Genomic DNA, 15,156 nt, shown 5'->3' on the forward strand with positions numbered 1-15,156 from the left:
AGTAAAAACATAAAATTACTTGAATTTTTAACATTAAGCACATTTTATGCTTTTACTAGGTAAAAAATAACTGACTACATATACTTATTGTGTCTTGACTAGCCATATGAATAAAAGCGTTGCATGCAACTTGGTACGAATCATATCTATTTCGGAATTTGTTTTAAAATCCAGTAAAAGATGTTTACTTAAGAAAACAAATTATCACCTGAGGTAGGTAGACTGTATGTTCAGAGTCCACTAGATGATATAAACTCAAAGCCCAGACAGGTCTTCAGTGGGGGAAGCTGGCAGTAATGGCGGGTGGAGCTCAGAAAGGCCTGAGCAGGAGTCAGAGTGACAGTGTGGTCATGAAGCAAAGGCTTCAATAGGGAATGGAGGGAGCTGGCATCCTAGGCAGAGGGAAGATGAAGGAAAGGGGGAAAAAAGAGATGAGAATGCCTACGACATGTCCACTGAACAGGGGCAGGAGGTTTTGGCTATAGAGACAGTGTATGTCATCTAATCCAACAGATGCAGTCAAACCAGCTGCAGGGGCCCCAAACGTTGGGAGTGTGACTTTAGCAGATGGACCCGAGAGCCACTGATAGCTCTCCAGCCTAGCAGTGATAGATGCAGGCCAATACTTTGGGAAAATGAAACTGCCAGTGGCTCAGAGAAAACACTGGGCAGTGGAGAGACCGGGGACAGAGTTAGGTGAAGAAATGAGTGTGATCAAAGTGAGTTTATGGGGGCCTGATCTACAGCAGAGGATTAAAGCCAGAAAGGAAAGCACAAATGACATCAGATTATATCTATGGGCCAGACAGTGATCTAAGTGATGTAAGTGTTTATGTGTTATACACACACACACACACACACACACACACACACACACACATATATAACGTGCATATATAATATATGGAATTCAACAAATTCTTACAATAGCCCTATAAGATAGATGCCATTATTACACCCATTTTCCAGAGGAGGAAACTGGGGCCTAAAGAAGTTCATTTATTTGCCCATCATCACTCACCTAAAACGTGATGGAGAGCTCTTATTTGCAACCATTATACTAGAAGAGGGGACACGAATAAGAAAGAAAAGGCAGAGCTTCACCATGATCTTCACCAAGAACTATACCTGGCATGTAAAGAGGAGGACAAGTCCAAGTTTATTAAGCTGTTCTTCTCCTAGTCTGGGGGGCAGGAGTCATGGTCCTTTTAAGAATGTGATGAAGAATGGGCCTTCTCAGTAGGGGAAAAAAATACACATGCAGAAACAAAATGTCACACACAACTTCAGTAGGTTTGTGAACTCCAAGGAAGTCTTGTCATAAATATACCATGTAGGCAATTCAATAATGAACATTTTTATAGTAGAAATTTTATTTTCATTCATAAAATATATCACCAAATAGCTGAAAAAGTTACATATTATTTTAAAACATAGATTTTAAAAATCATATCAGCTTCTCCTTAGCAAAATGATTTTGTTTTATGTATTTACAAGAATATACTGTACTTCAAGTACACAGTTTTCACTCAAGCCAGCCTGAGAAGGTGTTTGGATGTAGGTAGATGCTCCAATAAAGTTAATTATCAGCTCTTCCTGCCTTGTGCAAATCTGATTTTACAAAAGTTCCTTTGAAAACAAGAGTAAATACAGAGAGCTTCTAGAGAAAAGTCCAGCAAAGCAGCAGCAGTTGAGAATACATTTTCTTTCAGTGATGAAGTTAACCACATTTTGGTAATCAAAAACCTGTTGAAGGTGGGTAGGGTTCTGGAGGAAGAGTCCTTAAGACTAAATAGCTTCCCTGGAGTCTTCATCGTGATCCTGCAGAGAGGGCAGCCCTGCATCTGTCTCTCTGCTGTAAGGCTGCCTGGTTCGGTAGCCGGAAGGACATTTGGAAACGTGGCCATCCATGTTCTGATACATCTGAACATGGGAAAAAGAACACTCATTATCATCGGATTAAGACTTACATGTCATGTGACCATGTTGCAAATTATTGCTTACTTTTACTATGCATACACTTCAAAGGCTATATATCAATTGACAAAGCAATTTTGGTCCTTTTATTCATGGAGAAATCAAGTCATAGTCATCACAGTCAAATATTTTAGTTCATTATTGCTTCTACTTTTAGATATAAAATCTTCATCTAAAATGAGAAAGGCCACAACAAGGACATCTGTCCATTATGCAATTGGGACAGAAGGACTAATTCTTGAGTTCTCACTTGGGAGGTTTAATGACTTCTAAATTTGTTTTACAAAAACAAAAACAGCTCTACATTTTTGTCTGATTATCAAATTAATACACATCCATATAGATAAGTTAAGCAATATAGAACATTCTATAAAAAAACTATATAGAAGAAAAGCTAAAACCATCAGAAGTACCCATCATTATAGATAGCTTGCTATCACACAAATAGATGCACACACAAATTTGTGTCTGTTGGCTCAGACTGTAGATTCTGTTTTAGAACCTTATTTTGAATTACTAATATGCATGTTGTATGTGTCAATTATGATGTTCATATGTTATGTGTGTTACTATTTTCACTGTTTGCTAAATACAAACAGATATCATCTTTTTTTTTTTTTTTTTTTTTTTTTTACAGAGACAGAGAGAGAGTCAGAGAGAGGGACAGATAGGGACAGACAGACAGGAACGGAGAGAGATGAGAAGAATCAATCATCAGTTTTCCATTGCGACACCTTAGTTGTTCATTGATTGCTTTCTCATATGTGCTTTGACCATGGGCCTTCAGCAGACCGGGTAACCCCTTGTTCAAGCCAGCGATCTTGGGTCCAGCTGGTGAGCTTTGCTCAAACCAGATGAGCCCGCGCTCAAGCTGGCGACCTCGGGGTCTCGAACCTGGGTCCTCCGCATCCCAGTCCAATGCTCTATCCACTGCACCACTGCCTGGTCAGGACAGATATCATCTTTTTAATGGCAGCCTAGGATTCTATAATACTGATATACCATAATTAAGCTTTTGATGGATTGGTTATATAACACAAAGTAAAAAAGTGCACAGGTGACCTTGTCTGTCTTTGAGAGAAGTTGGGGAAGTGATCCACAGGAATGCACATTTGAATTATGATACACCACACCTGTGCTGTGCTGCTGAAGGGTTTCCTTATTTCTACTCCTACCAACAGTGTATGCGAAGGCTTTTCCAGGAACCTTACCTACAGCGGGTAGTAACAATCTCCCATATCCCTAGTCCATTGTCCAGCAACAAGTTTTCTCTCCCTCCCTATCTGCATATGTTTCATGATAAGCAAAGTTAAACAGCTTTTTTCTATATTCAGTGGCCTTGTGCATTTCATTGTGAATAGTCTGCTAACCTCCTTTGCCCTTTTATATCAGGCTGACATGTTTTTTAATTATTTATAAGAACACCTTAGGAAGTAGGGACAGTGCATATTTTAAGTCTGACAGACTCCTCCATTCCCCCACACCTCGTTATTGTCTTTGTTGTTATTATTTGTTTTTGATGATCAGTTATAGCGTTAAATGAATGAACTGTTTCATATTCTGAATTTTTCTTTCTAGAAAACAAAATGTGTATATATATATATATATGGTCTACAGGAAAGTTCTGTCCGTTTTTGGAATAAAACAAAATACAAATTTTTCTTACTGTCAATAAACTTTATTAAATAATATAATTGCCATTATTATTAATGATTTCTTGCCAGCGTGAGGGCAATTTGTATATCCCATTTTTGAAAAATGTTTTATCTTTTGATGCAAAAAATTGAACCAGTGCTTGTTTGATATCTTCTTCATTTTTGAATTTTTTGCCCTTCAAAAAATTTTGTAAGGACAAAAACAAGTGATAGTCGGAGGGTGCTAAGTCCGGGGAATATAGTGGATGTGACAGACATGCTTCTGTAGCATTTCTTCCTTGTTGAAATTCATAAAAATTACAGTGGCGTAAATGAACTTTATCAGTAGTCATGGGTACACTATCGCTTCACACATAAGACTAACATGAATCAACTTTGTTTTAGTTAATTTGCTACGTCAGTATGTATACATTAAGTGATAAAAATAGAGAGGCACACATGTGCCAAATAAACATGTGCTTACGTGTCGAAACTTGTTGTGATAGAAATGGACAGAACTTTCCGGTAGACCATATATATATATTTATATATATTCTTTTGAATTCGGTCTGCAATATAATATAATATATATATACTTTTGAATTCGGTCTGCAAAATGACAGTACGCCTGTGTCCTTGAGGATGAATAACAATACATCTTTTCTGTGAAGTGAACATAGCAGTTGGTTATGACTTAATTGGACCTGCTGTATATCTCTGGTACTGAATTTCTAACCAGCTAATGAACACTGTGACAAAAAATACCAATAACACTTAAAATCCAACATCTCCAAACCTGAATTATCTTTTATCTCCAAACTTTCTCTTCTTCCTGTATTTGTCATTTCACTTAACACACTGCCATTCATCCAGCCCCACAGACTAGAAGTTTTGGAATTACATCATTATGCTCTCTCTACATACAGCCAATCTACACCTACAGTTACTGGGTCTAGTTCTAATTATGTCACATTTAATGTCTTCCTTTCCATCTCTTTAAGTGATTTTAAATGAATTTTTTAGTGCTTGCTTTGGCAGCAAATATACTAACATTGGAACAGTATAGAGAAGATTAGCATGACCCCTGTGCAAGGATGACATGCAAATTTGTAAAGCGGTCCATAAAATATATATATTTAGAGTAGTACATGAGTATGTTCTCCTTATAAAAACTTTAAACCCTAGGTTTTATAGTGTGTTCAGTATAAAGAGGCATATATGATTTATTTTTCTATACTTTTAAAAATGTTTTTTCTATCCATAGTTATGTTCTTACTTTCATTCTGAATGCTATTCATTTGTGCTTTCATTTTTTTCTTAACTGTGTCTTCATAGTGGTATATTTGTATATTTTATTAATATACAATATAGACTAGGGCCAGACTGCTGTATTCAAATCTTAAGTCTGGCATGCACTGTTACTTTGAGCAAATGACTTGACCTGTCTGTACCTCAACTTCCTGATCTGCAACAGAGGTGTTATAGAAGTCCTTTGTAAGATTGGTGTTAGGGTTAAATAAATTATTACAGGTCATATGTTAGTAGAGTATATGGCAAACATTCACAAAATGTTAGCTATTCTATTATTACTATTCTTTGTTCAAAAAACAACTTTTGGTTTTCCTTATCATCACCTATTATTTGTTTTTGCTGCTGTCCTTTGTTTAATTAATTCTGCCTTTATCTCTATTAATTCCTTCTTTTTGCTTTGCTTATTCCCTTCTTCCTCTTCTTCCTCTTTCTTCTTCATTTTTTGTTAGTTTCTTAAGTTGAAAATTGTCATTTATTTTAATTTTTTTCTGTTTTTTAATAAATGAATTTAGAGTTATAAATTTGGCCAACTCCCACAGGTTTAAATAAGCAGTGTCCATTCCTTTTCCTCCTCCTCCTTTTTAATCAGACTTGATTTTTAATTTCTGACATATGCCTTTGGGCTTTTTTTGGGTTATTACTGGTAATTTCTCATTTCACTGCATTAAGTTTAGTGAATGTGGCCTGTATGATAATTTTATTTATTTTGAAATTCTCTTTCTTAAGTGGATTTGTTAATTCTTGCCATTTTGTTTTTCTATTGCCATTATTCTCTTTGTTTCTTTCTTCCTCATTTTTTGGATTGATCAGCTTTTCCATAGTGCTTTTTTCCCCTCTATACTGAACCTGAGGTTATATATTTCTATTTTACCAGTAGTTATATTTTCACTTCTCATTCCCATTTTAGTCTTTTGTTTATTTACAGCATGGCCACTTCCAGTGCCGAACTTTTGCAAAGTCCCGTTAGACCTCTTTCTGCCCCCCCTTCTTTTTAGTGAGAGTCAGGGAGGCAGAGAGACAGATTCCCACATGTGCCCCAACCAGGATCCACCTGGCAACCCCCATCTGGGGCTGATGCTCTGCTCATCTGGGGCCACTGCTCCATTGCTCAGAGCTATTTTAGTGCCTGAGGTGAGGCCATGGAGCCATCCTCAGCACCTGGGCCAACTTGATTGAACCATTCAAGCCATGGCTATGGAAGAGGGGTAGGAGAGAGAGAAAGAGAGGTGGGGGAGGGGTAGAGAAGCAGGTGGTCGCTTCTCCTGTGTGCCTTGACCGGGGATTAAACCTGGGACTTCCACATGCTGGGCTGATGCTCTACCACTGATCCCACTGACCAGGGCTCTTCCTGCCCTTTTATTAAAGCACTTTTCCTTGTTTTTTCAAAGCCTCTTCTGTTGTCCAATCTCTATTGCTTGCATCGTCTCAGGAACTGTCCATGGTTTCTGGTCCACAAAGATCTTGCTTTCAAAGGCAATGATGACCTCACTTGTTTTAAAATATAGACATACATGTTTCCTGTCATTTATAGGGCTAGTACGAGAGGAGAAATAATGGGAGCTGAGGCCCCGAGGCCACTGCCCTCTTTTGCTCCAGTGTTCGCTTCACCTCTACTGCTGCCCTCCCTCACCTCTTACCTGACATACTTTCACTCTTTTGCCTTTGCTTTCCCAAATTTACTTTTTTGCTCCCTTTCCTTCCTTCTAGAAATATTTGCTTCTACCTTCCATATGCTAAGCTGCATAAACAATGACAAACAGCACAGATGTGGCCTCTAATCTACATTCATTTTCTTATTTAGGGACCAGTTATTGTCTACTGACAATGGGACATTATCAGATGATGTAAGGATGAGCAGCTCACTGTCCCTGCCCTTGTGAATCAAGTCCAGTGATGAGAAAGACAGACCCGTAATGCAAAATTGTCTGCATCTCATACTGAGTCATAGCAAAAGTGTTACAGAGCTTGAAAGAAGTAGCCTGAAATCTGACTGGGGAAGTGAGGGGATCCTTTAGAGAGAAGAGACTATTTGATCTGGCTCATCTTTTATATTAATTATGGTATAATTCGCTAGCACACTATATTATACTGCTCACAAAGATTAGGGGATATTTCAAAATGAATATGAAGCGATAAACTATCCCCTAATTTTTGTGAGCAGTGTAGTTTCAGGTGTATGACAGAGTCAATATTTGTATATATTGTGAAATGATCACCACATAAATGTAGTTAACACCCGTCACCACACAGTGATACGGATCTTTAAAGTGAATCTTGAAGCATGTTTGTCTGCTCTAAAATCTTCATCGGTTCACCACTGTTTAAATCAGGGGTCCCCAAACTACGGCCCGCGGGCCACATGTGGCCCCCTGAGGCCATTTATCCGGCCCCCACCGCACTTCCGGAAGGGGCACCTCTTTCATTGGTGGTCAGTGAGAGGAGCATAGTTCCCATTGAAATATTGGTCAGTTTGTTGATTGAAATTTACTTGTTATTCAAACAAGAGAGAGCCGAAATAAACCACTTAACTTCACACCTTAAGGAACTAGAAAAAGAAGAACAAAGACAACCCAAAACCAGCTGAAGAAAGGAGATAATAAAAATCAGAGCAGAAATAAATGAAATAGAGAACAGAAAAACTATAGAAAAAATCAATAAAACAAGGAGCTGGTTCTTTGAAAAGATCAACAAAATTGACAAACCCTTAGCAAGACTCACCAAGGAAAAAAGGCACAGGACTCAAATAAATAAAATCCAAAATGAAAGAGGAGAGATCACCACAGACATCATAGATATACAAAGAATTATTGTAGAATACTATGAAAAATTATATGCCACCAAATACAACAATCTAGAAGAAATGGATAAATTCCTAGAACAATACAACCTTCCTAGACTGAGTCATGAAGAAGCAGAAAGCCTAAACAGACCAATCAGCAGGGAGGAAATAGAAAAAACTATTAAAAACCTCCCCAAAAATAAAAGTCCAGGCCCAGACGGTTATACTAGTGAATTCTATCAAACATTCAAAGAAGACTTGGTTCCTATTCTACTCAAAGTCTTCCAAAAAATTGAAGAAGAAGCAATACTTCCAAACACATTTTATGAGGCCAACATAACCCTCATACCAAAACCTGGCAAGGATGGCACAAAGAAAGAAAACTACAGACCAATATCTCTAATGAATACAGATGCTAAAATTCTAAACAAAATACTGGCAAACCGAATACAACAACATATTAAAAAAATAATACATCATGATCAAGTGGGATTCATCCCAGAATCTCAAGGATGGTTCATCATACGCAAAACGGTTAACGTAATACACCATATCAACAAAACAAAGAACAAAAACCACATGATCTTATCAATAGATGCAGAAAAGGCTTTTTTTTTGTTTGTTTGTTTGTTTGTTTTTTAAAATAAATTTTTATTAATGGTAATGGGATGACATTAATAAATCAGGGTACATATATTCAAAGAAAACATGTCTAGGTTATTTTGTCATTAAATTATGTTGCATACCCCTCGCCCAAAGTCAGATTGTCCTTCGCCACCCTCTATCTAGTTCTCTGTGCCCCTCCCCCTCCCCCTAACTCTCCCCCTGTCCTCCCTCCCCCCACCCCTGGTAACCACCACACTCTTGTCCATGTCTCTTAGTCTCATTTTTATGTTCCACCAATGTATGGAATCATGTAGTTCTTGTTTTTTTCTGATTTACTTATTTCACTCCTTATAATGTTATCAAGATCCCACCATTTTGCTGTAAATGATCTGATGTCATCGTTTCTTATGGCTGAGTAGTATTCCATAGTGTATATGTGCCACATCTTCTTTATCCAGTCTTCTATTGAAGGGCTTTTTGGTTGTTTCCATGTCTTGGCCACTGTGAACAGTGCTGCAATGAACATGGGGCTACATGTGTCTTCACGTATCAATGTTTCTGAGTTTTGGGGGTATATACCCAGTAGAGGGATTGCTGGGTCATAAGGTAGTTCTATTTGCAGTTTTTTGAGGAACCACCATACTTTCCTCCATAATGGTTGTACTACCTTACAGTCCCACCAACAGTGAATGAGGGTTCCTTTTTCTCCACAGCCTCTCCAACATTTGCTATTACCCGTCTTGTTGATCATAGCTAATCTAACAGGTGTGAGGTGGTATCTCATTGTAGTTTTGATTTGCATTTCCCTAATAACTAATGAAGCTGAGCATTTTTTCATATATCTGTTGGCCATTTGTATCTCTTCCTGGGAGAAGTGTCTATTCATGTCTTCTTCCCATTTTTTTATTGGATTGTTTGTTTGTTTGTTGTTGAGTTTTATGAGTTCTTTGTAAATTTTGGAAATTAGGCCCTTATCTGAGCTGTTGTTTGAAAATATCATTTCCCATTTAGTTGGCTGTCTGTTTATTTTTATATCAGTTTCTCTTGCTGAGCAAAAACTTTTTATTCTGATGTAGTCCCATTCATTTATCTTTGCCTTCACTTCTCTTGCCATTGGAGTCAAGTTCATAAAATGTTCTTTAAAACCTAGGTCCATGAGTTTAGTACCTATGTCTTCTTCTATGTACTTTATTGTTTCAGGTCTTATATTTAGGTCTTTGATCCATTTTGAATTAATTTTAGTACACGGGGACAGGCTGTAGTCGAGTTTCATTCTTTTGCATGTGGCTTTCCAGTTTTCCCAACACCATTTGTTGAAGAGGCTTTCTTTTCTCCATTGTGTGTTGTTGGCCCCTTTATCAAAGATTATTTGACCATATATATGTGGTTTTATTTCTGGGCTTTCTATTCTGTTCCATTGGTCTGAGTGTCTATTTTTCTGCCAATACCATGCTGTTTTGATTATTGTGGCCCTATAATATAGTTTAAAGTCAGGTATTGTAATGCCCCCAGCTTCATTCTTTTTCCTTAGGATTGTTTTGGCTATTCGGGGTTTTTTATAGTTCCATATAAATCTGATGATTTTTTGTTCCATTTCTTTAAAAAATCTCATAGGGATTTTGATGGGAATTGCATTAAATTTGTATATTGCTTTGGGTAATATGGCCATTTTGATTATATTTATTCTTCCTATCCAAGAACAAGGAATATTTTTCCATCTCATTGTATCTTTTTCGATTTCCCTTAACAATGCTTTGTAATTTTCATTATATAGGTCCTTTACATTCTTTGTTATGTTTATTCCTAGGTATTTTATTTTTTTTGTTGCAATCGTGAAGGGGATTATTTTTTTGAGTTCGTTTTCTAATATTTCATTGTTGGCATAGAGAAAGGCTATGGACTTCTGTATGTTAATTTTGTATCCTGCGACCTTACTGTATTGGTTTATTGTTTCTAATAATCTTTTTGTGGAGTCCTTCGGGTTTTCGATGTATAGGATCATATCATCAGCAAAAAGTGATACCTTTACTTCTTCTTTTCCAATATGGATGCCTTTTATTTCTTTGTCTTGTCTGATTGCTCTGGCCAGAACTTCTAGCACCACGTTAAATAAGAGTGGAGAGAGTGGACAACCCTGTCTTGTTCCTGATTTAAGGGGGAAAGCCTTCAGTTTAGTGCCATTTAATATGATGTTAGCTGATGGTTTATCATATATGGCCTTTATCATGTTGAGATATTTTCCTTCTATACCCATTTTGTTGAGAGTCTTAAACATAAAATTGTGTTGTATTTTATCAAAAGCCTTTTCTGCATCTATTGATAAGATCATGTGGTTTTTGTTCTTTGTTTTGTTGATATGGTGTATTACGTTAACCGTTTTGCGTATGTTGAACCATCCTTGAGATTCTGGGATGAATCCCACTTGATCATGATGTATTATTTTTTTAATATGTTGTTGTATTCGGTTTGCCAGTATTTTGTTTAGAATTTTAGCATCTGTATTCATTAGAGATATTGGTCTGTAGTTTTCTTTCTTTGTGCCATCCTTGCCAGGTTTTGGTATGAGGGTTATGTTGGCCTCATAAAATGTGTTCGGAAGTATTGCTTCTTCTTCAATTTTTTGGAAGACTTTGAGTAGAATAGGAACCAGGTCTTCTTTGAATGTTTGATAGAATTCACTAGTATAACCGTCTGGGCCTGGACTTTTATTTTTGGGGAGGTTTTTAATAGTTTTTTCTATTTCCTCCCTGCTGATTGGTCTGTTTAGGCTTTCTGCTTCTTCATGACTCAGTCTAGGAAGGTTGTATTGTTCTAGGAATTTATCCATTTCTTCTAGATTGTTGTATTTGGTGGCATATAATTTTTCATAGTATTCTACAATAATTCTTTGTATATCTATGATGTCTGTGGTGATCTCTCCTCTTTCATTTTGGATTTTATTTATTTGAGTCCTGTGCCTTTTTTCCTTGGTGAGTCTTGCCAAGGGTTTGTCAATTTTGTTGACCTTTTCAAAGAACCAGCTCCTTGTTTTATTAATTTTTTCTATAGTTTTTCTGTTCTCTATTTCATTTATTTCTGCTCTGATTTTTATTATCTCCTTTCTTCGGCTGGTTTTGAGAAAAGGCTTTTGATAAAATACAACACAATTTTATGTTTAAGACTCTCAACAAAATGGGTATAGAAGGAAAATATCTCAACATGATAAAGGCCATATATGATAAACCATCAGCCAACATCATTTTAAACGGCAAAAAACTGAGGACTTTCCCCCTTAAATCAGGAACAAGACAGGGTTGTCCACTCTCTCCACTCTTATTTAACGTGGTGCTAGAAGTTCTGGCCAGAGCAATCAGACAAGACAAAGAAATAAAAGGCATCCATATTGGAAAAGAAGAAGTAAAGGTATCACTTTTTGCTGATGATATGATCCTATACATCGAAAACCCGAAGGACTCCACAAAAAGATTATTAGAAACAATAAACCAATACAGTAAGGTCGCAGGATACAAAATTAACATACAGAAGTCCATAGCCTTTCTCTATGCCAACAATGAAATATTAGAAAACGAACTCAAAAAAATAATCCCCTTCACGATTGCAACAAAAAAAATAAAATACCTAGGAATAAACATAACAAAGAATGTAAAGGACCTATATAATGAAAATTACAAAGCATTGTTAAGGGAAATCGAAAAAGATACAATGAGATGGAAAAATATTCCTTGTTCTTGGATAGGAAGAATAAATATAATCAAAATGGCCATATTACCCAAAGCAATATACAAATTTAATGCAATTCCCATCAAAATCCCTATGAGATTTTTTAAAGAAATGGAACAAAAAATCATCAGATTTATATGGAACTATAAAAAACCCCGAATAGCCAATACAATCCTAAGGAAAAAGAATGAAGCTGGGGGCATTACAATACCTGACTTTAAACTATATTATAGGGCCACAATAATCAAAACAGCATGGTATTGGCAGAAAAATAGACACTCAGACCAATGGAACAGAATAGAAAGCCCAGAAATAAAACCACATATATATGGTCAAATAATCTTTGATAAAGGGGCCAACAACACACAATGGAGAAAAGAAAGCCTCTTCAACAAATGGTGTTGGGAAAACTGGAAAGCCACATGCAAAAGAATGAAACTCGACTACAGCCTGTCCTCGTGTACTAAAATTAATTCAAAATGGATCAAAGACCTAAATATAAGACCTGAAACAATAAAGTACATAGAAGAAGACATAGGTACTAAACTCATGGACCTGGGTTTTAAAGAACATTTTATGAACTTGACTCCAATGGCAAGAGAAGTGAAGGCAAAGATAAATGAATGGGACTACATCAGAATAAAAAGTTTTTGCTCAGCAAGAGAAACTGATATCAAAATAAACAGACAGCCAACTAAATGGGAAATGATATTTTCAAACAACAGCTCAGATAAGGGCCTAATTTCCAAAATTTACAAAGAACTCATAAAACTCAACAACAAACAAACAAACAATCCAATAAAAAAATGGGAAGAAGACATGAATAGACACTTCTCCCAGGAAGAGATACAAATGGCCAACAGATATATGAAAAAATGCTCAGCTTCATTAGTTATTAGGGAAATGCAAATCAAAACTACAATGAGATACCACCTCACCCCTGTTAGATTAGCTATGATCAACAAGACGGGTAATAGCAAATGTTGGAGAGGCTGTGGAGAAAAAGGAACCCTCATTCACTGTTGGTGGGACTGTAAAGTAGTACAACCATTATGGAGGAAAGTATGGTGGTTCCTCAAAAAACTGCAAATAGAACTACCTTATGACCCAGCAATCCCTCTACTGGGTATATACCCCAAAACCTCAGAAACATTGATACGTGAAGACACATGTAGCCCCATGTTCATTGCAGCACTGTTCACAGTGGCCAAGACATGGAAACAACCAAAAAGCCCTTCAATAGAAGACTGGATAAAGAAGATGTGGCACATATACACTATGGAATACTACTCAGCCATAAGAAACGATGACATCAGATCATTTACAGCAAAATGGTGGGATCTTGACAACATTATAAGGAGTGAAATAAGTAAATCAGAAAAAAACAAGAACTACATGATTCCATACATTGGTGGAACATAAAAATGAGACTAAGAGACATGGACAAGAGTGTGGTGGTTACCAGGGGTGGGGGGAGGGGGGACAGGGGGAGGGTTGGGGGAGGGGGAGGGGCACAGAGAACTAGATGGAGGGTGGCGAAGGACAATCTGACTTTGGGCGAGGGGTATGCAACATAGTTTAATGACAAGATAACCTGGACATGTTTTCTTTGAATATATGTACCCTGATTTATTAATGTCATCCCATTACCATTAATAAAAATTTATTTAAAAAAAAAAAAAAAAAAAAGAAATTTACTTGTTCTTTTATTTTAAATATTGTATTTGTTCCCGTTTTGTTTTTTTCTTTAAAATAAGATATGTGCAGTGTGCATAGGGATTTGTTCATAGTTTTTTTTATAGTCTGTCCCTCCAACAGTCTGAGGGACAGTGAACTGGCCCCCTGTGTAAAAAGTTTGGGGACCCCTGGTTTAAATGATGCTTTAGCAGGTTTTTCAATGATCTTCCTGCTCTAACTCCATACTATCAGGGTTGGGTTACATCTAAGATTAACCTACATTTTTTCTATGTTTCCCTCCCTTCTCACTGTTCTCTGAGGGCCATTTTCTTTCCCTAGTCCATGATGAAGCACAAACAGAGAGCCTACAAAACTATTTGCATGAACTCCAGAAAGGTTATCCCAGGCAAAGTCTGCTGGCCAGGCCTATTTTCCCATCTGACAGACTGGATATGACTGTGCTAAGATGTGCGAAGATGGAGCAGCAGCAGAGGAGGGACAGGGTTTGCTCAGAGCGGGCAGAGCTGCCTGGCTTGGTCGTACAGATTACACCTTGCTCGATGGTGCCCAGCCAAGTGGGCAAGTGAGGACTGAACCCCCCTGTGCTCTGCTCCCCAGGCGTCGAGTCAGGAACTCCTCCTGGTGTACTCATCCGACCCGGAAGGGTGCCTTTTTCTAATTTACCTAAAGAAACTACCGCTGTTACCAGAGGCTGGTATTAGAGTCTCATGACTCTAGGTCAGTGTTCTTTACACCCTGCTACCACATGATTGCATGTACAAAGCTCCCTGTTGAACTAGGAAAGGCAGGTCAGGGATTACATTTTACTTAGTTGTCTCTACACCAGACAGTTAAAAGCATTTCTTAATCAATTGTCTAAAATCTTCAGGAAAAGCTTTTGCCTCCCCCCTAAAACCACTTATCAATAAGTATGTCTCACCCATACTATTTTTTCTTCTTTTTTTAAGTTGAATTTAATTTTTAAAATAAAAGTGTTCAATTCCAGTGGACATACAACATTATATTGGTTTCAGGTGTATCACCCACACAACTTTTGAAGGGCAACCAGGACAGATTGGAGTGAGGAAGACAACCTGGTGCCTTTGTTTTTTAGGAAACCAGCAACAAGTGTTCTCACTGCCTTCTTTCTAGTCCTGCTCAAGCAAGTGCGGGCTGACACTTACCGCTTCCTCTGCGTCTGCCAGCTGACATCTCAAATATGAAGTCAGGTTGGGGAAGGATGGCCGTTTCCTTGAGTCAAAAGCCCAGCAGGATTGCATTATTAAGTATCTGTAGAAGCAACAGAACAAGGAGCAAGGTGCAGAAATCTGAACAGAGAAAAGGGGATCCTTTTCCACATAATGAAGCACCATTGAGTGCCAGACAGCCACTTATTTATGGCATGTTTGTTGCAGGGCAAGTACTTGGCTAGATTTTGAACTCATCTCAGAA

At 37.4% G+C, this 15,156-nt stretch overlaps 1 protein-coding gene and 1 non-coding gene across 2 annotated transcripts in view; one reads left to right on the forward strand and one right to left on the reverse strand.

Moving 5' to 3' along the window:
* Positions 1-1,631: 1,631 nt before the first annotated feature.
* Positions 1,632-15,156, reverse strand: part of FLT3 (fms related receptor tyrosine kinase 3) — a 97,137-nt gene continuing 83,612 nt past the window's right edge. Inside the window, exons 23-24 of the mRNA XM_066365827.1 lie at positions 14,889-14,994; positions 1,632-1,923 (exon numbers count right to left, since the gene is read on the reverse strand). Of these exons, the coding sequence (XP_066221924.1) occupies positions 1,789-1,923; positions 14,889-14,994 (241 nt within the window). The 3' untranslated portion in view covers positions 1,632-1,788. The remainder of the gene's footprint in view (positions 1,924-14,888; positions 14,995-15,156) is intronic.
* LOC136396501 (U6 spliceosomal RNA) lies at positions 4,638-4,740 on the forward strand. Its single transcript, XR_010749786.1, has one exon. It is a non-coding gene; the product is annotated as a U6 spliceosomal RNA (small nuclear RNA).

This window comes from Saccopteryx leptura, chromosome 2 (genome assembly GCF_036850995.1).
Source record: "Saccopteryx leptura isolate mSacLep1 chromosome 2, mSacLep1_pri_phased_curated, whole genome shotgun sequence".
NCBI classification, from domain to species: Eukaryota; Metazoa; Chordata; class Mammalia; order Chiroptera; family Emballonuridae; genus Saccopteryx; species Saccopteryx leptura.